This window comes from Molothrus aeneus, chromosome 12 (genome assembly GCF_037042795.1).
Source record: "Molothrus aeneus isolate 106 chromosome 12, BPBGC_Maene_1.0, whole genome shotgun sequence".
Taxonomy (NCBI): Eukaryota; Metazoa; Chordata; class Aves; order Passeriformes; family Icteridae; genus Molothrus; species Molothrus aeneus.
In genome coordinates, this window is record NC_089657.1 from 12,550,703 (window position 1) to 12,577,237 (window position 26,535).

At 40.9% G+C, this 26,535-nt stretch overlaps 2 protein-coding genes across 2 annotated transcripts in view; both read left to right on the plus strand.

Moving 5' to 3' along the window:
* IL17RD (interleukin 17 receptor D) overlaps nucleotides 1-3,588 on the plus strand; it is a 41,894-nt gene extending 38,306 nt beyond the window's left edge. The window contains exon 13 of the mRNA XM_066558043.1: nucleotides 328-3,588. Within this exon, the coding sequence (XP_066414140.1) occupies nucleotides 328-443 (116 nt within the window). The 3' untranslated portion in view covers nucleotides 444-3,588. The remainder of the gene's footprint in view (nucleotides 1-327) is intronic.
* Nucleotides 3,589-8,358: 4,770 nt separating this feature from the next.
* The window catches only part of ARHGEF3 (Rho guanine nucleotide exchange factor 3), a 107,392-nt gene continuing 89,215 nt past the window's right edge, over nucleotides 8,359-26,535 (plus strand). Inside the window, 6 exon segments of the mRNA XM_066558261.1 lie at nucleotides 8,359-8,442; nucleotides 8,444-8,570; nucleotides 8,573-8,656; nucleotides 8,659-8,801; nucleotides 8,804-8,892; nucleotides 20,076-20,171. Of these exon segments, the coding sequence (XP_066414358.1) occupies nucleotides 8,359-8,442; nucleotides 8,444-8,570; nucleotides 8,573-8,656; nucleotides 8,659-8,801; nucleotides 8,804-8,892; nucleotides 20,076-20,171 (623 nt within the window).

Consider the following 26,535-nt stretch of genomic DNA (forward strand, 5'->3'; position numbering starts at 1 on the left):
CTGCAAAGTAAAGAGTCTCAAATATTCATCATATTGGGCATCCTCAACTGAGTTTAAACCAGTTTAATTTTGATGAAGTACCAACAGCTAAACCTTTATTGGGTCCATTCACTAATGAAGTCTTCCCTAAGAAGTCCTGCTTGGGTAGAAAATCAGTGTTGTACCTCTAGATAACATTTTGCTGGGCATGATAGTTCAGCCTCAGGAGTGCAAGACAAGATGGTGCAGAGGCATTTCAGAAGTTTTCTTGGCATTGTTTCTGAAATATTGACTGAGTACAAAATCACTGTTTCAATTAATGAACTTCACTTTTTTTTTCTTTTATAGGGGAAGAAGAACCTCCTGTAATGACTGCTACAAAGTTCTTAGTGCCTGGAATATGTAAAGCAGAACTTCATTGCCACATCCACACTGATGAACTGCAGGCGATTGCTCCTTTATAATACATTACAACATTGTTATGCATTGCCACTTTATCAACAGCCTCTGTTTGTGCTTTAACTACCACACTGTCTCAGCACCAAATCTACTTGAAGGAACAAACTGCCTCTGAAGAAGATCTGTTATTCCATTTTTTGTGGCCAGTAAACTTGAATCTGTTGGTATTTTTATAAAAACTCTTTCATAATTTGAGAAATGTAGCATGGAAAACCAGAAGTGCATACATTTAAAATAATTCCTGTTATAATTTAAATGTCATTATATTACACTGTTTACAGATGCTATAATCAAAATTTACTATTTTTTGCTAGGAATAACTTTGCAACTGGACATAAAATAGCTTGGAACATTAAGCCTTAGTAAATTTTGTAGTCCAGCCTCTAGTCCAGCTGATGTACTTGATGGCAGGAGCGTTGTAGTGAATAAGAACAGGATTTTTTTCTGAAGCAAGATAAAATGCCAAAGGTGACATTCTCCATCAGAAATTCTCCATCAGAAGAAATAATTTTCTTTTCAAAATGTTTGAGCTCTCTTCCTCAGCCTCCTTTTCCCAGATGCTAATGTGTGTCAGTATTTAATTCCAGTGCATGTCTCCCTCCCCTGCATTGATCTCTTGTGCCTCCTCTGCAGTCTGGCTGTGGTGACTCACAGAGAGCCCCATTCTGAGGCTGAGGATCATTCTAGAATACACAAAAACACAGGTCCTCCATGTTCTGAATGATACCATGGAAACAAAGCTTCCTGTTTCTTCCTGAAGGGCTGATATAAAGAATAAAGAGATGGGAGAAGGAAGACCATCCCTTATATTGAAGATATTCTAGGTCTGTTCAGCCAGGAGAGGAGTAAGCTTTATATGGGGGGTTCATCATTTGAGGACAGGTGCTACAAAACCACCTGGGCTAAAACAAGCCAAGACCAGCAGCTAACAGGCAGGAGTACTTTGTTTTGAGCCAAGCAGTGAACAGAAGCCAGTGAGTTATTTTGCAGTTTACACTCCTTATCATCACTTAGTGATTCAGATTGTGTGCTGTCACTAGTGTTATATTAAGGAAAAATGCAAGAACTACCATTGGCCATTTTTATCTGCTGACACAGAGCAGGCATGTCCTGTTTCCTGCAGTGACCAGGTGGGTAAATCTTCATCCAAAATGTCCCTCCTGTTTCCCAGGAGCAACTTTTCTGAAATTAAATGCATCTCTGTAACTGCAATTCCAGGCACTATTACAGGAAGTGTGGGCACAGCAAATACCAAGGGACACCTCACCAATGTGTCTTTGCTCATTCTGGTCACAGAGTCAAATTCTGGCTCATTTAACCTGAATTCACATTCCACTAGCAGGAGGTTGCTTTAAAGAGAATTAAGGGAGAAATCAAATACCTCAAATATTCTCTTAGTTTTAATAGATGAGAATTAGACATTTTTAACTATTACATTTTATTATCCATTTTAATAGCATGAGATAGAACTATTAAGTGATGATTTTGGCTGAGTAGCTGTAAAGCTCACGGGTTGTTTTCTTGGGTTGTTTTTGTTTTGTTTTGGGTTTCTTGTGTCAGTTTATATTTAATCATTGGAATTTCCAAACAAAGGACTCTTGAGATTGTTATCACAGATGGAGTAAGAAAGTGCTGTAACAATTATTTGTGTATAACAATTAATGGCAGAACTCTGACATGCTTTGCAATTGTAATATGGAATTCTGTGATCATTTGGATCAGCATGTGTTGGATCTGGAGGGCCTTGTCCAGTAATGAAATGTTCCTTTTTCTCTCTGCTTTCTGAATTTCAAAGAACACTACCTGGAAAACTTCAAAACTTGCAATATCTAAGTTTAGGTAATTTTACACACATAGTGAATCATCTGTGCCTTTGATATTTTTTTAAGGCTGTGCCTTTAGCCTTATTGAAGGCAAAATTCTTCATGTTTTCCCATTGCTTGAAGGTCACCCTAGGCAGAATCATTTAGAGGTAAATGCTCCTCCATAAATCCAGCTATGAGGGATATCCAGCTATGATTTGGTGCAATTCTTGTTATTTTACCGGAGAAAGGATTTGGATTCAATAAGCCAAGGCAGAAAGGTGACACAACCTGTGTGCTGAAGATCTGCTGTGCATAGAAATCCAAAGCTGCACAACATGAGAGGAGGAGGAGGCAATTTCTTAGCAGTGAGCAGGTAAAGGTAATGCTGCTCCCATCCATGGGAAGTCCCAGCTCACTTACTGTTATTTAATGCTGGGCTAAAGATTGGGAAGATTTCCTTGTTCCATTAAATATAGTGGCTGAATCAGTATTACAAAATGAAATGAAATTAAGTTTTCATTTTAAGCTCTAAGAAAGCTGACTGTTAAAAAGGGATGAAGGCAGTTGCACAAAGAATTGCTTGTCATTAATGAGTTTATTTGTTCAAAATTTGCTGTACAATCTTGCAAAACTTACTTGTTAATTATGAAAAGTCTATGCAAATAACAGTCTCATCTAGGGGTGGGAGGGAAGAAAAATTCCTTTATTCCTTCTTAGCTTAAGGTGGAAGCAGCATATTTTATGTACTCAGAAGAAAGACAATATAATTAAGTGAAAATATAGATTAGGATGGCCCACACCTCAAGTTTACAAAAGCAAGAGAAGTAATACTTTAACTTAGTATAGCTTTTTTATAAGCCACAGTTCCTAAAACAGTTAGATACTGAGATGCTGGAAGGACATAGTACTGAATTGGCAAGTACTATGCTGGGAATAGCAGCAGCAAAAATCCTTGTAAGAATGATTTTTTTAAAGATATGTTAATACACATATTAGAGGTTAGCTTACTACTGTTTTCAAGCATTAGCAAATTCTAAACATCATGGTAATGGTGAAAGGATCCCTTGAATTTCTGCTACACTCAAGTGTGTGGACATTGGATATTTCATAGTGTATTTTCTGGGAGGGTGAAGAAGCATTGGGAAGCTGAAGGCTCAAGATGTGACAGTATGTTCAGTGTGTTCAGCATTCTGAATGGGAGTACAGTTGTTGCCATAATTCATTCCTGTCCATGGATACATCAACTGTTGAAAATAGAATGCACCTGACATTTTCAGAAACAATGTTTTGTTATACTTTAATTTAGAAGTTAAATACCAAAATAAAATATTTTTGTGTCATTTCATTCATTGGGCTTTTCTTATACTATTAAAAAGAAAAGGCTTAAAAATGCAATGGTTTTATCCTGCACACTTTGAGTGCAGTTCCACACAACACACAAGCAGCCAGACCTGCTAGCTGCTGTTCATGCCCTGCAGCTGGGAGGGAAGCAGCTGTTTTGATGGGTCTTTGTCATAGTCAAGCAACTCTCAGAAATGTTAACTTCTAAAACTTCTGTATGGGATGGATGGGGTCAGATTTTATTTTTTAATAAAATTGCATTAATATGATTTTATGTAATTTTTTCCTGGTTATTCTGCGTGCCAGGTGAAACCTATCCACATCCACAAAACTGTAATAACTTGGATTAACTTTGTCAAAGAGGATGTTATAAATACTTAAGATTTATATGTGGGGTTTTTTTCATCCAGCTGATTTCAAAGCACTGTTCCAGTCAGTGAACCCTGCAAACTGTAATTTTAGGGGTAAGCCTTGAAACCACTCTGATTCCTTTTGTTGCTCAGGTAAATGAAGGGGATCTAGTTACATAATGTTGGATATAATGTTGGATATTGTAGATACACAGTTTGTGGTAATTGGCAGTGGGGCTGAGCCCCATCATCCCCAGTGGGCACAGCTGTGAGCAGCAGGTGAGCAGCACTGACAGCAATGAGCCATGGAGTGCCCAGGGGCACTGAGCAACCACCAAAGGGAGCAGAGGGCACACAGGTGCAGTGCATCAGCAGGAGGGGATAAAAGGCTGGGCTGAAGAACAAGGAGGGCAGACCCCTGCAGCCTCCTGAAGTGATGTTCCTCTGCATGGGCAGATGCCTGAAGCCTTCTGATGAGGTGAGGTGTGACTGTGTATGGATGGATGCTTAAAGCCTTCTGAAATTGTGTGGTAATACTCTGTGCATTGTGGCTCTCTCAACTGTCGCATATAATAATTTGTAATATAATAGGCTTCATAGTTATAATAGTAAAAATCCATGCAAGAAGAAGACAACATGTGGAGAAATTTCTTCATTAGGTAATAAAAATACATAAAGTTGTAATGAAGGCTAATTTACAAAAATCAAACTTTTTTCCAGGTTCTCTGGTAGGGTCACAGGCCTTGGCAATAGATGGCAGGTTGAACTAGCATGAGTGAGTGTATGGAATGCTGTCCTGTTGGGTTGCTGATTTAGTTGGAATTCTTAACTATTGAGTTGCTACTGGTGTGCAAAAAAGATCTGCTTGAAAAGAGGCAGTCTTGTTGATTATGAGTCAGGTAAGTTTGTTTTGTGGCAGTCCATCATTTTGGCTTTTTTTCTCCATGGGGGAAGTGTGTGTCTGTGGTTTCATGTAATTCTAAACTCTCTGACCATCTGCTCCCTGTGCAAGTTCTGTGTTAACCCTTTAACTGTAAATCAAGGTCAAATTGCTCACAAAACTTGCTCTGAATTTTTGTAATAGCCAGACAGGTTTATGATGAGATTTTACTCAATCTAAAATACTTGCTATTGATAATCATAATTCATTTTCCTAAGAACACAATATTTCTTCAATATTGCATATCTTAACAGCCATAGAACCCTGGATTATACCAAGGGCTTTGGAAACTGATACAGTCTTTTTTTTTCCATTTTAAGCTAAATTAACCTTTAGAGCTTGTCTTTCATTGGAATATTGACTACTTCAAATAACTGCAAACCAGGAGTTTTTCATTACCTTTGCCAGTACAGTAAAAATACAGATCAAACCTAAAACCAGAAATCACCTTCTTCATGGTTAAAAAAAAAATTATTTCTAACCCAATTACAGAAGCTTAAATTTGTCAAATTGGATTCCTTGTATAGTAAAAGGGAAAATTAAACAGTTGGAAATGGGCTTGTTTATTTTTCACATCTCACATAGTTGCCAAGCTAAACTGTGTTTTTAAGAAAAAATTTCCCAAAAGGATTTTACATTGAGGAAACGAGGAAACCAATATTCCAGGAAGCCAGGAATATTTTCAGGGCAGCAAGCTACTGTCTGGTGAAAATAATTTCTGATGCAAGCTGTAGAACTATAATCACAATATAAAAGTGTTTTTTGGCAACATTCTTCAGGCCTTTCTGGAAGGCAGTGGCCACACCCTTTTTAGTAGTGCTTTATTTCTCAGGTGATTCAACCAATCTCAATGGGTCTGGTTATGAAATCAGATGCTAATGATGGGAGTGGGACATGGATGAGGCAGATTTTTCTGTATAGGTGCACAACTGGTCACATACAGGCCATGAGCAAGTGTTACTGTCTTCATGTTACATGAGAACTGGGTAGGAATTGGGTAAAATATAGGAAATACTTCCCTTGGGAATGGAGGTGGGCTGGTGTCAGCTGAAGGCAGAGCACAGGGCTTCATGTCATGGTCTTGAGCCACAGTGGTGATTCTGTGAGCAGTCAGTGTGTTTGGTTAGAGATGACTGTTGCAGCTTTGGAGTTTTGCAATAATTTCTGTGATGGAACTGCAGGGCACTGGTTGATGTCTCAGAGTGCTGCAGCACCACTGCAGTCATCTCCTGCTGGAGCATGGTGGGAAACAGAGGCACAGTAAGAACTGCAGCAGGAGGAAGAGGTAGATTTGGGGCAGACATGGAACAATGTTCCATTTCCTTCACAACAGCCCACAGAGACCTCTGAGGTGTGAGGCACCTCGGGGCAGACTCTGCAGGAGCCTGTTTCAGCCCCACAGCACTCCTTGGTGCTGTTCCTCTGCAAGTGCCCTGCTTGATGAGAACCTGGTTTGCAAGAATGACTCCTTTATAATGTTGATGAAAATCTAGAGTGATTTAATTGCTGTCAGTTACATCATACTTATTTCAAAATAATTAAAAGTGAGAATAGGATTAGACCTACTTGTCTTTAGCAATGTCTCATAGAGGGGATGCACCCATAAAAGCTGTGAGTCATCAACAGAAAGGAAACTGTCTGCTCTTTACTGTAGCTTTTGCAAACTTGCCAAGGTGTGTTTAGGTGTTAGGAAGGAAGTCACCATCTCTCTGCTGAAGAGTTGGACAATGCTCAGCTACTGAGGGTGGAGTGGGAATACCAGTGACAGTGAATCAGGAAAACAGGGCAGGATTTGTGTTTCTGACCTTCCCTCTCTTTGCTTAGACTGCCTCCAAAGCTGAGAAATACCACTACATTCATTTGAATATTCATGTTTTTAACCTTTAATTGGCTTGCTAAACTTTTTTTTAAAGTATAATAGTCAGATATAATTGTGTTTTTAAGATAATGTTTTGGACTGAAGTAATAATACATTAACAGTTGAGTTTTATATTTTGCATACTAAAGAAAATTCCATGCTTGCTATGATTTTTAAAATGCTGAGCAAACAACAATTACAAATTACATTATATAATATATTATCTTTAAACCCAGGAAATACAAATTAGTAATTACTCAAAAGTGTTTGATCTCCCTGGACAATGCTTTTAGTTGGTGTGTTTGAGCAGATTCTACTTGGTTATATAATTATAAACGTTACATCAATTAATTGTTCTTTCTCTGGAAGAACAATTTCACTTTGACATCCTAAGTAAGTGGAAATTTTGTGGACACATAAAATACTCTGAAAGTTAAAGGTCTCTAAACAGACCATCTCTTCCCATTTCCTGATAATGAGTATCAAATTAAGCTTTAAAACAGGGGTCTGGAACTGCTGCTTTCCATGACAGGCATGGTAAGTCCTGGATGGAAAATGGACCTGCACTTATATCCTGTGCATCTCTGCTTTTGTAACAGGCACTGCCAAAGCAGGGGGTGGGATGCCTGTTTTCCACTTACCTTGGCTGCAGCTATGACAAAGGGTCAATGTTTCAGGAACCCATCAGTGAATAACCTCACACGTTTCTCCCTTCTGCTAATTCTATCAAAGCTGCTGGGAGCCCAGGTTTTGCCCATAACCTGGTGTTTAAAACATAAATCCCTGACTTTGCCATAGGGCAAGAGAAGTACCAAGTCTCCACACACCTGTGTAATCTGTGAATTGCTACTTTAAGAGCAGAAAAAAAAGTCCAGCTGTAAACTATTATGTAAAACAACTATGGCATCTTGATGGCTATTATCCAGTTGAATTGTCCTTAGCTTAAAAATAATTCACCTTACGAACCAGTATCTTTAAATATGATATTAATTCCAGAATGTTTTCATACAGTGTGGAGTTCAGAGATGACTCTAGTATTCCTGTCTGCAGAAATGACATGGAATTTGAGACCTTTACTTAAAGCAAGGTCTGATGTCCATATGTCTCTTCTATACCACATTGCTATCCTCAGCAATTAGAAACAACTGAGAGATGAAATCTCCTCACAAGATGTTGGCTTAGAAAGTAAGGCCAAGCCATAGTTAAGTATTAGTTATTCTGCTGTCAAGTGTTTCTGGTGTCTGGGCTACAAAATGTGATGAGTGCCATTATTATTGTTTTTCCACTGGCTGTTTTATGTTGGCAATGCTACTACTGTGAGAGACCTACCACCTACATGTCTTTTGAATTTCTATTTAAGTGATAGAATTGTTAGTATTTATTATTATTATACTGACTTTGGTCCAAGAAATTAAGATGGTCTTTACCAGGCACAGTACAAACATAGACTAGAAAGAGTTCCTCATCTAAAGTGCTCATCATCTACCTCCATCTTTGCATTGCTATGGTTTTCCAGGTCAATAGGACTTTTGAGTGTACTTCCATACTACTATTTTGTCCAAAACACACGTGGCCTGTTACCACCTGTACATTATTTGTTGCTATTTTCCGCAAGTTTCTAACCTCATGAGACCGGCTCCTGGTCACTTGCTGTTAATATAGTTTGAGACAATCAGCGTGGCGCGATGTCCTTTGCCTTTCTCTGGTCGGTCTGAGTCCTTAGCTGTTCTCAACCCCAGCCTGGCTTCCTTCACCTTCCCAGGGGGGGAGGCCGGGGCAGCGCAGCCCGGAGCCCCGGCAGACGCGGGGGCTGCGGCCGCAGCTGCTGTGGGCCCGAGCAGCCGGGACCAGGCGTGCAGAAGAGACCCGGAGCGGAATGGAAGGACGGGACACACAAGCGAGGAGCAGATGGGAGCCGGGAAAGGATCCGGGCGGGGCCGGCGCGGAGGGGCGGGCGGCGGGGCGAGGCGAGCGCACACACAGAGACCCAGCCCCTGCCTCCGCCTGCCGTGACAGCCGCCCGGAGCCCCCGGACTGCGTCCCGCCCGCTGCCGCCGGCTCCCCGTGCCTGCCCACCCTCCGCAGCCCCTTCTCGCTGCCGCCGGGCCGGGGCGGCAGCTCCGCCAGCCGCATGCCAGGAGCGGGGCAGGAGGGCGCAAGGTGAGTGCTGTCCCTTGGGGCTGGACAGGTGGGCGCTGCCCGGCGGAGCGGGACGGGCTCGGCTCTCCTGGGGCGGCCGGCGGCGGCAGTGGCGGAGCTGAGCGGAGGTCGCTCCGGGAGGACCCGCCGCGCCTTACGGGACTCGGAGCGGTAGCGGCGGGTCGGGAGGGGACTCCCGCCGGCTCCTGCTGGCTGGAACGGGGCCGGTCCTGCTCCAGCTCCTCGCCCCGCTCCGGATGCCCCGGGCAGCGGAGGCCGCAGCTCCGCCCTGCCCCGCTCGGTGCTGGCGCCGCTCGTGCCCCGTGAGGGGCCCTGAGGGGGCGGCTCCGGGGCCGGCGGGCGCTCGACCCGCTCCCTCTTGGGTGCCTCGGTTAGTTCATGCTTTTGAAGAACTTTCAGAGTTTGTTTAGTGGCCAATCTCACAGGAGCGTCGGCTTCCAGGGAAGGGCCGCGGTGCCCGGAGCCGGCCGCCTGCTTTGAGCTCCGCGGTCGCTGTCACGGGCCGGCTGTGCCCCGCTGCTGTTCGCCTCGGCGGGGCCCGCAGCCGGCTCTCGGCCCTTCCCTCCGCCTCGGGCGAGGAGTGGGGGAGACTCGGGCCGAAAGCAAAGTGGAAAAAACAAGCAGGGAGCGTAGTGAGTTTCACTTGCGGAGCGGGGCTCCGCGGCCGCGGCGGGCTGTGAGGAGGCAGCGCGGAGCCGCTCTCTGCGGCGCGCAGGTGAAGGCGCGGGGCGGTTCGTGTGGCTGCGGGGTCAGTGCGCTGCTGCTCCTCAGCGCTGGGCTCGGCAGCGGCCAGGAGCTGGGATTTGCTGCGGAACCATTTATGTCCACGCAAAAAATTAAAAATTTTTCCTTGAATTTCATTTTTAATTAAGTTCTTTTATAGTTCTTATGACTCTATAAACGTTCTTGTGTACCTTTCCCATGTATACCTACATTTATTAATGCAATTTCTAGTTCAATGTTATCCTTTAGTATGTTTTCACAGTTAAAGGGCAGAGGAAATTCCCTCATCATCAAACACTTGCTATGGCATTACTTTGGTTGTATACTTAGTTCTGCAGCAGGTACAGAGGTCTGCTGAGTGCAACAAGTTATGAGATGGATGTTGTATCTGTAAGAATTTGAGTTCAGAATAGGAGAATCCATGGGATTTGGAAATAAATGGAGCTAAGTATTTATTACAGAATAACAGTGCTTGCACACTTGTAGGTGGTAGAGTGTGTGAAACAGAGCTGCTCTGGTGCAGATGAGGTAAGGAAATGCATGGGTGTATCTCTGGCTTGTCATTTAGTGCATCGAATCCTATTTAAATTTTTCATATGTATGATATGATACCTGTTCTCAGTAAATATTTGTTAGACAGTGTCAGTCAATAAAATGTCATTGTTTTGAACAGAGATGCCATTCACTCTCCATGGGAGCGGTGTGTATGGGTTAGCAGCGTGACAGGGCCTTGTGACCCACTGTAACACTCGGTATCATTCCCTGCACATTCTCACAGACCTCTGCTCTGTTTTCAATAGCTCACTTCTTCTCTGCACTGTTTTTGTGTGGACAGTTGTTCTGGCGTGATTCCAGGTTGTGGGAGTTGTATGTGCACATAATTTGGAGGTGTATTATGTGGAGTTGCTTCCAGCAAGTGGCAAGTGAGACCACGTGGCCTTAAACAAAACTGTTTTGTTTTGCTGCTCATGAATTGAAGTGGGTGACACCCGCTTCTGCTCGGGAGTTTATGTGTAACACCTTCATATTGACTCGGGAGCTTTTTTCCTGTGTTAAAAAGCTCCTGAGTGGTTCTTTTTATCCTATCTTAAATATTTTGCTTTAAGTGTTGAAGAAAATTAACCTGACCTCTTAAATTTTGTTTACCCTGGTGTTTTATTTGTATGTTTCAGTGGTTTAGGTTTTTGAACAGTCTCCTTTGATGAAAGAAATTTTCTGGGTTTCTTTTTGGTTTTTTTTTGTTTGTTTGTTTTTTGTGAGAGCATCTGCCTGCTGCTACAAATGTGCTGTAATGAATGCATTTAGAGTCCTTTTGCAGTGCTTTCTGTAGGTGCTGTATTTTATTGAAGACAGCTTACACCCAGTGTACGAATGAGAGCTGCATTTGGAGAAATAATTTGTTAATGTTTAATTGCTGTGAAATGTGGAGGGAAACTGCTGAATGATAGGTTTGTGGAAGACAATTTTGTTTAACTCAACTAGCCTCTTTATGTGTCTTTGCTTTGTTACCAAAGTGTGCCTCTCAATTTGTGGGGATGTGTTGTGGATTCCAGTTGTTCAGGTCATATGAAATGTGGAATTAACAAAAGGCTGAGGTCTTGCATAAGTCTTTAGGAGTGTGTAAATTTACTGTTGTGTAGTATCTAAAAAAAATTGGAAAATAAAGGACTTGGTAAATACACTCCATTAATGTGTGATTAACAGGCACCTCCTGCTTTTCTTGTGACTGTAACAGCTATAAAGTAACTATTCTGAAAGAAGTGTTTATTTAGGATGTGGCTGTGGTGGTCTCCACCCCAGATGTGACCCGGGGGATGTGCAAACACGCACAGACTGTTCTAGTGCCAGCCGGGGCAGAACGTGCCGGGATGTGCTGTCAGGTACCGAAATGGGGGCAATCATTAACCCGCAGGTGCTCGGCACAGCCCGGGATCAGCTGCAAGGCTTCCTGGCCAAAGGATCAGGCTGTTAATACCCGAACACGGGGCTGTGTACATGCATTTACTTTTCGTTTACTTCCTAATCAGGGCTGCTCAGTGGCCCGAGGGGAGGCTGAGGCCTGGCTGGAGGAGGTCTTTGTATGTGTCTTACCCAAACCACTGCTGAGGTATTGTAGTGGTGATTGAAGGTATGGCCATCAGTAAAATGTAACAACTCCTCCAAAAAATTGCTTGAACTGGACAAGAAGTAGAAGTTTACGTTCTTGGCAATGAAAGGGGGTTTTGGCCTTTTGTGTTAAATCGTTATATATGCAATCAGAAATGTAACTAGGAAGGTGCTCCATACTATTGTTCTTAATTTTCCCCTTTCTGTAGAGTTAATTACCCTCACAGTCCTCTAGTTGCCCTCATAGCTCTGCAGGTGTAATCAGTGTGAGGTACAACTTGCATTCGGAAAAGCTTCCTGACTTTTACACTGCTGAAGCTTACATAAACTTGGAAAGTTGGCAAGAATTATCTGGACTTGTGTGGTTTCTGTAGAACAAGAACAGCTGCTCTGCTGGTATCATCTCTCAGACGTTTTAGTTGTTAAAGTGCGGCTTTTTGTAGTTTATTTTAAACACTTCACTGTTTCTCCTAAATTAATTTTCAGTATTATAATGAGGAGAAGAGTATGTCCATTCCACTGTATGTACTGTATCAGGAATCCTACTGGCTCTATTTTAATACAGCAGTGTGCCCATGTAGTGTTCCTTCAGAAGGTTCTGTCAGGACTATCGCCTGTTTCCTGAAGATGACAATCAGCTTTTTGGACAGGGTGTATTTTTGGGCTGACCAACTCCTTCTGCTCATGTATGACCTGTACTTGGGAGAGGTCAAAAAAGGCAGGTGGGAATTGCAGCAGCAGCAGGTTTGTGTGGACATGTGCAGTGATGACGGTGTCCCAGGCCTGCCATCCCCGAGGACAGTGAGGTTCTTAATGAAATACTTGGCTTACAGAAGTAGGTGCTGTCCAAGTTAACATTGGTTGATGCTCCACAGATATAAGTAATTAATAGCCAAGGAAAAAACTCAGTCAAGTGAGTTGATTGTTGTGTGGATGGGTGGTCTTGCAAGCTTTCCCACATAGGCTTGCATTCTGACTGTACTTAGCAATTGTGGGTGAAAAGCTGTAAAAATTCAATTTTAGGGCAATACAATTCTGTCTGCCTTTCAATGTATTGAATAACCAAAAATATAAATGCAAGGCAAACTTGACAAACTTGAATTTTATTGAACTGTGCAATAATCCTGAATAAAATAATTATGATTATTAAGGTGGTAGGCTAAAAGCATCATCATTTTAATTTTAGGCAGAAAATATGATAGCCTTCCAGGCAGATAAAATTTTAACCTGCTGCTGTTTCCTGGTAGTGACGATTCTGATAAAGGGAAAAATGTGGTGGTATTTCTCTTGGTTTTACTTTGTTCTTAATGTATTTTTGTTGAGGGAAGCAGGAATATGCTGAAGAGATGAGAAGAATATGAAGAAAAGGGACAGTGGTTGCATTAACTTTATACTGGGTATGCATGCTCTATCTCATTTTTCTTTTGTTTTTCTGAGTCTGCCTTTACCATGAAAAAGGTTTAATTTCAGTGCTAGTTTCAGAAAATGCATTTTTTTTGTTTAGTAAGTTGTTCCTTAATTGACTTAGCTTTGTATAGCCCTTTTAATATTCTTCACAGAAACAGCAAAAAAGGATACTTCTGGAAGTAGTTTTCCTCTAGATAAAATCTAGATTTAAAAAAAACATAGAAAAAAAATCTTGGTGTTTTATTGTTACAACTTTTGAATAGAAACTTAGTGTTTGCTTTCAAATACAGAAGTTTGAGGAGGATAGAGTTAAATAAATCTCAAATTGCTTGTTGTATGAGTCACTAAATTGAGAACATAAATACTCATATTCTTTGGAAAGGACCTCTCAACATTGTTTTCCTGCTTAGTGTCAACTGCAAAACACAATACAATATGTTTAGCTTAAAAGTAGTTGTATTTGCATTTGAAATCATAGTTTATGATAAAAGTCAGATAACCTTTTGCATGGGAAACTGACCTAAGGCTAGCATTAAGTCTCCAGTGGAAGCTGCATTATCATACTGATGTCTTTTGTTTGCTTGCTTTGCTGAAAAGAAATAAAACCTTGGAGAGGGGTAAAGGGTAGAGCAACGGGCAGTGCTGGAGAAGTCTCCCTGCATGATGATAGAAGGGATGGGTTGTTTTGGTTGCTGCCTGGTGCTGAAGCCAGAGACTTGAAATAGGAACATCTGGATCTTTTAGTCCAGAGAGAAACAGATTTGTTGTAGGACAAGTATGTAATTTAAACATCAATGACAAAAAAATTCTTGATGCCTGTGCGTGTTGAATAGAATATAGTACTTGGTGTTCTCTGTATGCTGCTTAAACAGTAAATTTCATTTTGTGTGTGTATCCTTCTGCATTTTAAACCTTGTCTTTAAAATGCTTTGTTGAAGTCTTTGCAAGTGTTTTACAATGTTCAATTTTGTCCTAATCAGATGAGTGATGTGGTTGCATGTTTTAAGATACAGGAGTACTGAAGCCTTAAATTTTTTTAACTTGGTATGGCAATCAACTACTGTGCCTGAAAGTGACAACTCAGCTCACAAACATTCCCTGCTGTGTCCTGCACTGCTGGAGTTTGGCTTGAAACCACTGGCAGCTCCTGGTAACTGCAGATTGGAGAGTGTGGATGGGTCCTTGCTCCTCTAATCCTGGCGGTGATGGACAGGATTATTTAATATGCTGATGTGCAAGACAGACTAAACCAGCATTCTCCATTATTTCTTGTTCTTTCTTACCATGGTTCTGAAAGCTGAGATGTAACCCTGTCCTCTCTTTGATGCTGGGAAACTTCTCCAGGGCTTTCATTGATGCTAATGTTAGCTGGATTACAATGTTATTGGTTGCCTTCCATTTATTTTGGTATTTTTAAGGGAAAAGAGCTAAGGCTCAGTTGGCCAAAGGACTGGATCTCTTGGTAATGTTGTCTCATGTTGGGCTGTATTTCTCCAGCATGAAGCACTCTCTCATGTCAGTGCTCTGGCTTCAGCCTGGATTGAACTTTTATTTATTTATTTAATAGTTGTCTTTTGCCTTTTAATGTTCTTTGTGCTGAGAATAAGTACAACATTTATGTTCTCTCAAAACTAAATATTGTCTTTTCTATATGCTGGGTGGACTATCTTGCTGTCTATAGCAGCTGTGTGTCTATGAGAGAGGGAGCCAAACTGAACACTTGTTGTGAAGCAGGATCATTCCATTACTTCAAAGCTGCTTCTCTGTCACCTCGAAGAGTTCTGACAGATTCACCAAAATGTGCGGCATTTGTGGTTCTCTGAAGTGCTGCCTCCAAATGTCTTTGTATATGTGCTTCTATAAAGTACCTGTATAAAATTTAACTGCACAACTGTCTAAAGAGGACACAAGGCATATGTTTTTACTAGGATGCCTTCAGAAAAGGAATAAAAACTCTCAAAAATAGGTATTTGGAGAGGTCCTCTAAAACATCCTTCTTTAGAGCATTGGGTGCATTTTTACACTCCAGTAGAGTAAGTAATAACATGCCAGATGTGTTCATTGAGGTCAAAACTTGAAAGAACCATGCTGTGTGTGGAACCAAGTTTATGGTATGCAGCATGGATTGGATTGAAGTGCTCATACAAAGTGGAATTCTCAGCACTGGCTGCTACTTGGAAATATTCAAGAGCTTCTTGAGTTTTCACCTGGTTTCACTGAAGTGTTGCTGTAGTGGCATAAAAATGTTTTGCAGCTCCTATATCTGAGAGTCTTAGGAAAACAATTTGAAGAAAATCCTGTTTTCAGAATTTGTTGTTATGCAGTTAAATAGCGAAGTTTAGTTTCAAGTTCAAATGTGCCCTTTAGCAAACTGTTTGCCTAAGGCGGCAGCTGGCTGGGAGCTGAGTGCTCTCCAGATGGGAGGTGCTCCTGTTTGCTGACTTTGGGTGTGGAAAGGTGGCTTTTCACAAAGCAATGCCGGGGTAAATGTGGTGGTTCACTGGAAACAGCAGATTGCAGGCAGTTGGTGAGATGTCGCACTAAATCTGCTAACAGGTAACCAGCTCTTCAGGCTGTGAGAGCATAGAGACGTTTGCTTCAGAGACCGAGTTTGGGTAGCACATCTTTTTCCTTCCAGTAGATGCTCATTTTTGCCCATTACATAGTGCTGCTACTGCCTTCTTTTTCATTAAAAAGAATAATAGTTTCTGATTGAGACTTCTTAGAGTTCAGAAAAGATTTTTTTTTCCTCATGGTTTCCCTATCAGCTAAGTATAACAAGATACTGTTTCAACAATGCAAAGCATTTTAGTGAGGCTGAGGAACTGTGGGAACATGTTTCATCAGAAGATAGTAATTATTTTTGCTTTAACTGTGGTGAACAGCTGTTGAATGATATGTTATTTTTTAACTACGGCTACTGTGAATATCTTGTCTAGAGATACAAATAGGGTGTGGAGGGAAAGGCAAAAAATCTTTTTAGCCTGAGGATCAAAGTGTATCTACACTTAGTAACACAGGGGGAAGGGGAAAAAAAAGGTGGAGGAGAAAATGGGCTTTGTATAGGGAATCAGTTTTAGCAAGATTGGCTAATACTTACCCCATATGTCCAGATCTAAGTCAGGTTTGAGCCTATGGGGTGTTGTGACTTCAGTACTTCTCTTGAACCTTCTCGTGTTTTTCTGTCCAAGAGGTCCTGCAGTGCTGTTCTGTGCAGCTATTCAGGGCTTCAGTGCTGTGCTACACTACAGCCCTTCCCCCAGCTTTGTCTTTGTCCCCTTAAGGGTAATTGCAGCAGTCCCAAAACTAAATACAAATGAATAAAATATACTTAAATATAACACTCTTGTCAGTATTTGAGCTAGTGGCTTACCACTGCTAGGCTTTTCTCTGCCACTATGTGATGTAAGAATCTGCTCTAAGGCAGGTGCCCTGATTAGGCTTCACAGAGTTAATACTCTAAACAGAATTTAGAGTATAAAACAGAGTTAGTACTTTTAATGGAAACATAGAAGAGATAACATATGCGAACTTTAGGGTTCAGGTTTCCCTCTGGGGACTCGCGTGTTATCAGAACCAGCAAGGATGTTTCTTCAAGTTTCCTCAGTAAGACAGAGAGAGTAGTGATAAACTTAGCTGCTATAAATAAACTCTCTGGCTTTGTTTTGCTGTGTGTTTGTTCTGCACTTGTTTTTGCCCACTTGCTGCTGTTACAGCACAGCCTGGTCTCCAGGACAGCACCTAATCCAAGAGTGTGCCCCTTATGTGGAACAGGCAAGGTTCAGTGTGCAGAGGCTGAGGAACAGCCTGTGTCTGAGCACTCTCTCAAATTAATATTCATTGACTTGTCTTAGCATCTGGCTTCAAGTTATTAGGAGGGAAGATGATGGATTTATTTTCCTCCTTCAAGTTTCATCATGAACCTTGCCTGTGCTGTAGAGTTCAAGTCCAAACAGGAGTCGGATGGTGATACAGAAAGAGGCACCTGTGAACAGTATATTTTTTCCTGAACATTGTTCTTTTGCTTCTTGAGTTGCATTTCATTTTCTAATATGTTTTTGTTACTGCAGGCTGATTTCTGAGGATAGTGGTAGTATTCTGGCTGTGTGCATATATATATTTTTAAACATATACAAAATTTGCCTTTGCTAGTTTTAGCTTTCATTCTGTGTGGTCACTTTGAATATCGATAATATTTTTTAGAGAATATAAGCCTTACAATTTTCACAAAAAAAATTTCAGTTTTATTTTAGACCTACTGAAGCAGTATGTTCATTGGAAATATGTCCATAAAATATTCTTAATGCTTGAAAAAATATATTCCCCTTGTACATATTTAAATTTTTTTTTATTAAAAAAAATTAAGAAAGGGTCTTAAGGGAACTCTGTGGTGCATGAGTAAGGAGGGACTCTACAGGCTGAGAATTTTTCTCTGAAATTACTTTCAAGTAAGAGAAGTAGTGGTAACACTTGGTATCCCTGGCTTTGTCAAGTGTTGACAGATACCAATTTTCTGTTTGCCATTTAGAAACTAAAAAACCATGAGTGTTTTGACAAGGCCATAAAACTTGTCAGTATTGTGAGGATCAGCTGTTTAATTACCTGTTGCTCCTGGTGGAGAGTGAAAAGGACCTGTGCAGACCTGTTGAGAGGAACAGCGTGACACACGTGTGTCCCCAAAGCTTGTCTGAGTCCCTGCAGTCCCACCTGCCAGCTGTGGCTGGGGACAGCTGCTGGTGGCAGTCCCGGGGTGGCCTCCAAACGCTGGCAGTGCCTCCGTGTCCACAGACAGTAACCAGGGAGTGTGGCTGGGAAGAAGCTGATACAGACAAAAGTCACTCGAGGTGCACAGTGTGCTGCTGTTGTTCTCAGGTATCAGCCTGGCAATGTGGGGGGGTTTGACAAGGTGTATTCCTTTCTCTATTACTTTAGGTGGCTTTCTTTTGCAGAGCATCTCAGAACATAAATTAGGTTAATGGCATATTTAATTAATTTTCTGTTAGATTTATGTCAACATTTTCACAACTGTTCATGGAAAGGAATAACTTAATACTTTAAACAGTAACTTTTATCACTTCTGGCCTCTGCTTTTGCTGCAGTTTGAGTGTGGAAGCCTCACTGCAGAGATAGGTATGGACTATTGGCTTGGATGTTTCCAAGGGTGGGGAGGAAAGTGCTGAGCTAGTGCTGCTCTAGTACCAGCTCACTAGAAAATAGTGGAAGTTGTACCTTTTTTTTCTGGAATGGCAACCTTTGTGGTTTTGTAATCTGAATCTTTGACCTTCCAACTCTGAGAGTTAATGGACTCCTTGTAACCGTGCCCTAGACTTTTGATCTTACTGGTACAGGTGCCTGCAAGAGGAGGGAAAACTCTTGCTGCCATAACTTGTGTGATCATTGAAGAATCAGGGCTTTCCCCAGGTTAGGAAATTGCTGCCTCAGAAAGGGGAACTCTGCAGAAGATGCTAAGTATGGACTCTTCCAATATTGCTTTAACATGTTTTTAAGAAAAACTCTTTTATTCCTGTGCTATTATAGACTAGAGAGGAAGGTAATTTTGTTTTCAACATGTCTTGCTCCTTGAGCCACTTTAGAAATAAAGGGTTTTTTGTGTGGATTTGTTTGGTGGGGTTTTTGTGTTACTAATTTTTTTTTTTTAATTTGTGGCATTTTTGTTTGTTTTCTCTTAATTTCTTCTAAAATGATATACTTGAGAATCAAGAGTAAATTTGAGGTCAAGTACTGATCCAAAAAGAGGATGGATGGCTGAGTGTCTGTTCCTGCCCTCACAGAGGGGCTTTGCCAGGGCTGTTTATCCACTCCTGCATGGGCAGACTTTTGAAACTGGATGGGTATTCTCTTCAGAGCATTTAGTTTGTGCAGGTTTGCCTGATCTACCTGCCACTGATGGGATGTGTGCCCTGTACTCAGCTTTTCATGCTGTCCCTGAAATCTGTCAAGTCAGATTTTGACCCAGGTTTCACACAGGTTAAACCAGCTTTTTAATGGTTCTTTGTACCTACTTGAAAAAAGTAAGGGATTATTATCTTGACAAGCACAGCTCATTTTCTGGTTATATACTAGTAGGTTGTAATTCATATACAGTTGAGCCTGATTTCTGTTAAACAGTTAGGTCTTTGCTGATCATAATACAAGCTAGGTGTCAAATCAAGTGAATAAGATGACTGATAGCTAAAAATATCCTCCCCCCCCTTAAAAGAAATTGGGAGTGGGTAGGGAAGGTGTAGGACTCAGAAGTTTCAGGTTAACATTGTGGATCCTGTTACTAAAAAAGATTACTGTTTCATGGTGGAATTAACTTGCATTATGTAGTCTTCATTTGTTCTTGCCATGCAAGTCATTTACTGGAAACTTACTTGACCGTATAGACCTTTTGTAGGTGGTGTAACTTGGGAATTGCTTTTGCAACTGGAATATGTCTGTGCTGTTTTAGGGAAGGACTTCAGCCATGAATGGTTATTTTTTGCAAAGTAGCAAAGTATCATCTTAAGTTATTGAAATATGCTGAAAAGCTTCTGTAAATCTTGCCATGTTAGAAATGGAAGTTTTCTCGCCCGTGTTGTGTGTGTGGGTCATTGCAGAGCAGTGCTGGCTGTGGCTGCTGCTCTGAATGAGCAGAGCTGCCATGGTGCACAGCCCTGCTTACAGGCGTGCTGACATCAACTCTCTTGGCGTGTGTTCAGAAAAGGAAACAGAAGACAATCAGTGTTGCATTTGGCATAAGTAGCAAGTCCATAAAACTGCCAAATCCTTCTCAGTGTATTCATCCAATTAATGACATTGATGTAGGACATTTACTTAAATGAGTAAAATATACTGTATTTGGTTTTTAAAAGTTCTTGTCTTAAAGTTTCCATTTTCTACTTAATTAGTAACCACAGTCTTTACTTAAATAGCATTTTTTTCTTGTTATTGTTCTTTTGTAGAAAAAAAATGAATTCTGAAAGCTCAGCTCTTACCATGAGTAGTCCTGCTGTAATAAACCAGTGTGCCAGAGGAGGAATGGAACAAGAAAAAATTTGGTAAGCATTATAATTTTCTAAGAGGTTAGTAGGCAGCAATATTGGGAGATGTAGTTTGAAAATTAGGTAAAATAATTATTTATAATTATCCAATAATTATACAAATATAACTGATGTAACTGATGTAACAAATGTAACTGATACATTAAGTTTGTGTTATTTAACAGCAGAGAAGAAAAAAGGGGAATTTTTTATTTTGCTTTTGAGGTTTTAGCAGATGACATGATACAGGGTGTCATGGGGGATGGGCTGTGGAAAAACTCCTGCTCATTTCAGCAGTGCAGCAGTTGTGCTCAGGGAATCTTTCACATATGGCAAATGTTTTAATCTCCCAGTGCTGCTGGGGTGCTGGGCCATGCTGGTACCAGGACTTTCACTGCTCTGAGGCTCCTGAGATTCCTGTCCTGGGAGACATTACGAAGCCAATAGTTTCTTCTTTGTGTATAGAGAAAAATTTACTCTGTGCTGGAGGAAAAAAGCAATTGCAATGTTCAAGGGTAAAGGTTAGCAATTGCAATGTTAAAGGTGGAGAAATGCTTACACTTCATAACAAATTTTTTGGTGAAAATTGCCACAGACCCTGCAATTTCTAGCACCTGCTTTGTTTCCATGAAGGGAACAGGGTGTTGAAAAGGCTTTGAGACTATTCCACCTGGGTTAATGAGCTTTTTCTTGAGAGCCTGCTGGTTTTTATTTGCTATTGTTTGCTAAGGATTTTTTACATTATTTATTTACCATGTGTCAAACAACCAGTAAATTCATGACAGGAAGCATGACACCCATATGAACAAAAACCTACCTTATGTTGTTTTTGTTGTCTGAGAAATACTCTTGAAAAGCTAAAGAATTGAAGAAATATTAGCAAATCAATGTTCTGTTTCCTGTTGCATGCTGTTAGGAAATCAAATAATCTTTTTTTTTTTTTTTGCTTTGGTTTTAATATAATATTAAACTAACAGCATAATAATACCTGAAAGTAGTTTCTTTTAAACATTTCTTCTGGAACATTCTCAACAAAATCTTTGGATAAAAGGGCAGGATGAGGAAGAACTGTGGGCTTCCCTCCTAACTCACAAATCTACTGAGGGGGGTGGGAAGTTGACACAAACACTTTTTTCATTTGATGTCTTCTGCTGATTTTTATATCCTGCTTGTGGTATTGAGCTGGGGACAGTTCTGGTTAAGATCTTTATCAGTGATCTGCATGAGGGGATGGAGGGCACTCAGTAAATTTGCAGGTTGCATCCCAAACTGGGTGGGAGTGTTGATCTGCTGAGGGTAGCAGGGCTCTGCAGAGGGATCTGGACAGGCTGGATCCATGGGCCAAGGCCAGTGGTGTGAGGTTCAACAAGGTAAAGATGGATCCTGCCTTTGGGTCACAGCAGCCCCCTGCATCTCCAGCTGGGGACAGAGTGGCTGCCTGGAAAGCTGCCTGGCAGGAAAGCATCTGGGGATGTTGGTTGGCAGCAGCTGAACATGAGCCCAGGTGAGGCCAGGTGGCCAAGAAGGCCAGTGGCATCCTGGCTGTATCAGCAGTAGTGTGGCCAGCAGGACCAGGGCAGTGATTGTCCCCCTGTACTGGGCACTGCTGAGGCCACAGCTCAAATCCTGGGTTCAGTTTTGGGCCCCTCACTACACAAAGACATTGAGGGGCTGGAGTGTGTCCAGAGAAGGGCTGGAGCACAAGTCTGATGAGGAGCAGCTGAGGGAATTGAGATTGTTTAACCTGGAGATAAGGAGGCCCAGGGAGGACTTTATCAATAGCAGAGTGGTGCATGTCTGGTTAGGTTTCTAAAATACTATTTTTTATTCTGGGCTTCTGTGAATACTACAGTTGAATGAACATTATTTTTTTCAGCCTAATAAAGTGCAATGGTGCACTGCCTTGCTGCATTGTTCTTTTATTGCTGTTTATTCATTGTCTGATTCTTGGAACTTATTTACATTCTGATGGTTCTGGAGTTTTTTTTCATGAAAATATGAGTATTGGTAAGGACTGGTGTTAGTCATAGGAAGATTAGAAATGTCTGTTAAAAGTATACAGTGACAGGATAATATATTCAATTAAGTCAAAAGCATCCACAGAGAAAAGCCCTGAGCTGGACCTTATCTAGCATTTAAACATCATTTAGGATGCATATAAAAGGCTTTGATGTTGCACAAGGCCCCCTAGAAACAGAGGGGAGAGTAAATAATTGACTGAACCCCAGTTACCTTGTACAGCCATTTACCAAGTCTGCCATTCTGGTGTATCAGTGCTTTGCATCTGCATAGTTTGGTGTATCTACCTGATGAAAAAATTATTGAATTCTCAAACTTGCAATGCTTCACTTGATTCTGTTGATTTTTTTCCCCTCCCAACATACATAAACAAGATTACAGCAGCAGAAGAATGCTGGTAGTAGCAGAAGTGTGACTGCTGTGAGTGTCTGATAACTGCAGGGTATTGTGGCACAGTTCATGTGCAAACCAAATTAAGCTGCTCTTGATAAGCAGGAAGGTGAAGGAACGTGGTGGATGGTCATAACATCAACAATATCAGCTCTCTGAGCTGGTGTGCAAGAGTGTTGAACAACTGAGGCTTGAGAGCCTTGAAATTGTAGCAGCTCCTGATTTGGCAGATTGTCAGTGTCTTAATGTTGAAAATTGCGAGAAAGGAACTAAAGATTAGGGAGCAAGTGGGAACTGTGTCAATTCATCCAGGCTTTCTGTGAAAGTCGCTGGCTGGCACATTGTTTTTCAAAACAAATGTGCAGGAGAATTGGAAATTTTCCAGGTGTTGTTATTGTGTGTGGATTTTATAACATGCTTCCTCTAGGCTGGATGAAATCTTGCTAGTCACTACTTCATGATGTTACTTAGGATTAAGTCAGGAACTATTTAATCCTTTTAAAACTAATAATTGAAATTTGGGTTCTGGGTGTCTCATGACAGTTTTGGTGCCTTGGCTTTCTATTTCTGTCTCCAAATACTCTGCCATGTTCCTTATGAAGTATGCAATGTTCTGCTATTTCTATAACAGAGTTTTAATCACTTTTAGACAAAATTTCTCTGAAAACTGTCCATGTTATGAATAAATAAATCTATACATCTTAGAACTAACCAAACAAGCACTGTTATATGCGGACTCTAATGCATTCTGACTCTGTACTTATGACTTGGGTTAAACTGAGTTTGAGGACAGAAACATTGTAACATCTTTTTTGTTTTATGCTGTAACAGACAGTTTTTGTTTCAGCTTTCTTTTCTAAGCTGACACTGGTGATTTTGTGGGGAAGGGAAGCTCTTGAAACTTCAGTCCATAGAGTGAATGCTTAGATACTGAATTTAGATATTGCTTAAACTAACTAAACCCAGCTCCATCATGGCATACATTGAAAAAGAACAGCTTACTGTCATATCTAAGTGTGCAGATGTCTGGAAACTCTTTGGTATAGAAAAAGTAATTATTCTGGAGAATTGTATAACCTGTACTTGAATCACTTTTTTTTTTTTTTTAAAAGTTCATCTTTCAATAATGAAATAGAAATAAGAGTCAACTGAGATGAAAACAATACTTGAACTGACATCCCCATGACTGGGTAAAAGCAAGAAGGAAAGCAATGGTGAGCAGCTGAAAATCCTCATCTTCACTCCATGAGGAGCAAAGTAGATACCCATAGATCTTACCTGAATGCCTGTGCCTTTAATCACACAGCCCTTGTTCCTCAGTGAGGATCAGGAGGGAGCAGCTGAGTTGCTGCCTTCTGTACCTCAGACAGACAAGTGCACGGGCCGAGTCGTAGCCTGTGTGGGAAGTCAGGTTTCGTGACAATAAATCATCATGGCTCTGTTGCAGCTTTTGCCAGCTGCCAGTTGATGAAGGAAGAATTATGTGTCTGGAATTACAGTAAGAAGAGAAACAAGTTTCACAACCTTCCCTGTTTCTCTTATATCCTTGTTTAATCAGTAGAAATGCGTCATCCTGAAGGACTCAATTAAACTGGCTCTAGTCAAGTGTGGTTTAACTGCAGATGTTTGATTACAAAAGGCACATGCATGTTCAGGGAATACAAGGTTACAGTGTGTGCAAAAAGGAAGCCCTATAAATTACAGATTAACATTTCAGATAGCTGGGTAAAATTAACCTTATCTGCAAGAGACCTTGAATTAGTTGCTTTCTAGTATGTCTTATTACAAAGAGAGAAAATGCTTTTCTTGGAAAGCCATAAAATATTCAGGACAGTTAGCATAACATATTGTATGTTATCACCAACCACTTTTAATAAAGCAGATAAATATTTACTGTATGTATGTGAAGTCACTTGTCTCTTACCTAACTCTCCCAGTTTATTTAAAGTACTCCTCTGCCCATAAAAGGAGTAGTAGAATTGAAAATTGTTACCAGGAAATCACTTGCCTTGGGCCTTGCAGCCTGGGAGCAGTCCCTTAAAGGAAGTGGATGAAGATCCAGGAGAGTGACGTAGGACATGGAGAGGGTGACTCATGAGGCTCTGTAGCACACCTACAAACAGTGAGAGATGAGAATGTGATGAAATGGTTAAAGTTAAGTGCACTCACCAACTGCTGACTTTGCCTCATGCATACATGAAATGGGCTTTGTAGCTGAAGAAAATATGCCCCAGAGGCAAATACAAGTTTAAACATATGTTCAATCATTATGTCTTGCAAAACTAAGTATGGATTGCATTTCCTCATCCTGGATGGGATCAAAAACCTCTTGATTTTGCCTTGAGAAAGAAAAGCGCTGGGGCTGCTCCCGGCCCAAGCCCACGAGGTGGCAGCCTTGGTTCGGGTGAGGGGCTGTGCCCACTCCCTCTCTGGCTGTTCTCCTTCCCCCTTCCCACCCCTCCCTTGGCTTTTTTCTGGGATCACATAAGGACATAGCAGCCGAGGTTGTTCAAAAAACACCTTACTAAGTTAAGCCTACTGCTTGGTGGGTTTTTGAAGGGGGTTCATTTTTTTTTTTTTTAATTTTGGTGAGAGATCATCACTCACTAGGTTCTTGGATAAAGCTGTAACCTGCATCTTGTACATATGATTGCATTGTCTCTAGGTCATACTGCAAATAATTTTTGTTGGTAGTGTGTCTCTTAAAACATTTGCTGAATACTTGGTTATGACTATTGTGTCCTACCTGCTTTTTTAATGTTACATGTCTCTTTATTATAGCTGTTAGCTGAGGGAGGGAGTTAGAACAAACATTTCTGAAATACCTGATTGGTTCCAGTTGAATGTCAAGAAATTTTTATCCAAGTAAAAGGTAATGACATCTTTAGGCTGCCCTCAATGGTATTTTGTTTATGAATGTGTGTTAGTGCATGGCTGATGACAAAGCTTTTGTACTCTGACAAATAAATTGAGTGCTCACAGGGAGTGTATAGAGGGAGTGAAATATATTTCTGTATTAAAGAGCTGCAGAATGCTTTAAAACTGTAACTTTTACTTACTTTGATGTAGGAAAGGAATGTGAAAGTCTGTCAGTCCATCTGTTTTTTAAAAGTATCTTGTTGTATTCTTCCTTATGGACTATCCTGGTGAAATCGAAAAAAAAAAAAACTTTAATAGAAAATATCACTTTGGACTGTGTGAGTAACTCACTTGAACAGGAATCACTGGTACTGAGAAGCTCAATCTGTATAACTTTAAATAAGGAACCAGGCTTTCACATTTCAATATGTGAAATTTTTTAAGCTTCCTTTCATTTGCCTCTCCCTGCGCCCCCCTCCATGTATTAGAGAGTGCCTGCTATCAGGGTGGTAAACAACACAGGTGATTGGGCTTGGATCACCAATGTTAGTAACTAATACACTATGGAAGGATGCCTCACCATCCCTAACTCAGGGTTTGGTCATTTGTAAGTTGAAATTATGATTGTAGGGGATGAAAACATCTCCTTCAGTGTTGTCTTGCAAATACAAAGTAAATGAGTTTGTGTAGTTTAGAACAAGGATGAAATTTGTCATCTGTCTTAGTTCTTATTCACGCTATAGAGCCTCATTTTCTCATTCAGATATGCAGCATCTTGATGTATTTTCTTTTCCTTCTTTATTATCTTCTGAAAAAAAAACCACAAAAATTGCAGAAATAGTCAAAATTTCTTTTTGAAAAATATGAAACACTTGAACAAGCCAAGTAAAGGAAAACACTGCCTTTCTTCCTTCATAGCTGTCATGGCTTAACCCCTTACTAATGACAATGATAGTGTCACCACAAGTCAGAAATAAAACTCTCTAGCACTGTAATTTCAGTATTAGGAAGAGGCATCACTTTTCTTTGGGTGCCAGATTTTAGGTGAGGGGGATATTTCTGCCTAACCCATTAGGTAACACACTGGTTTAAATCTATGTAGCTTTTACATATT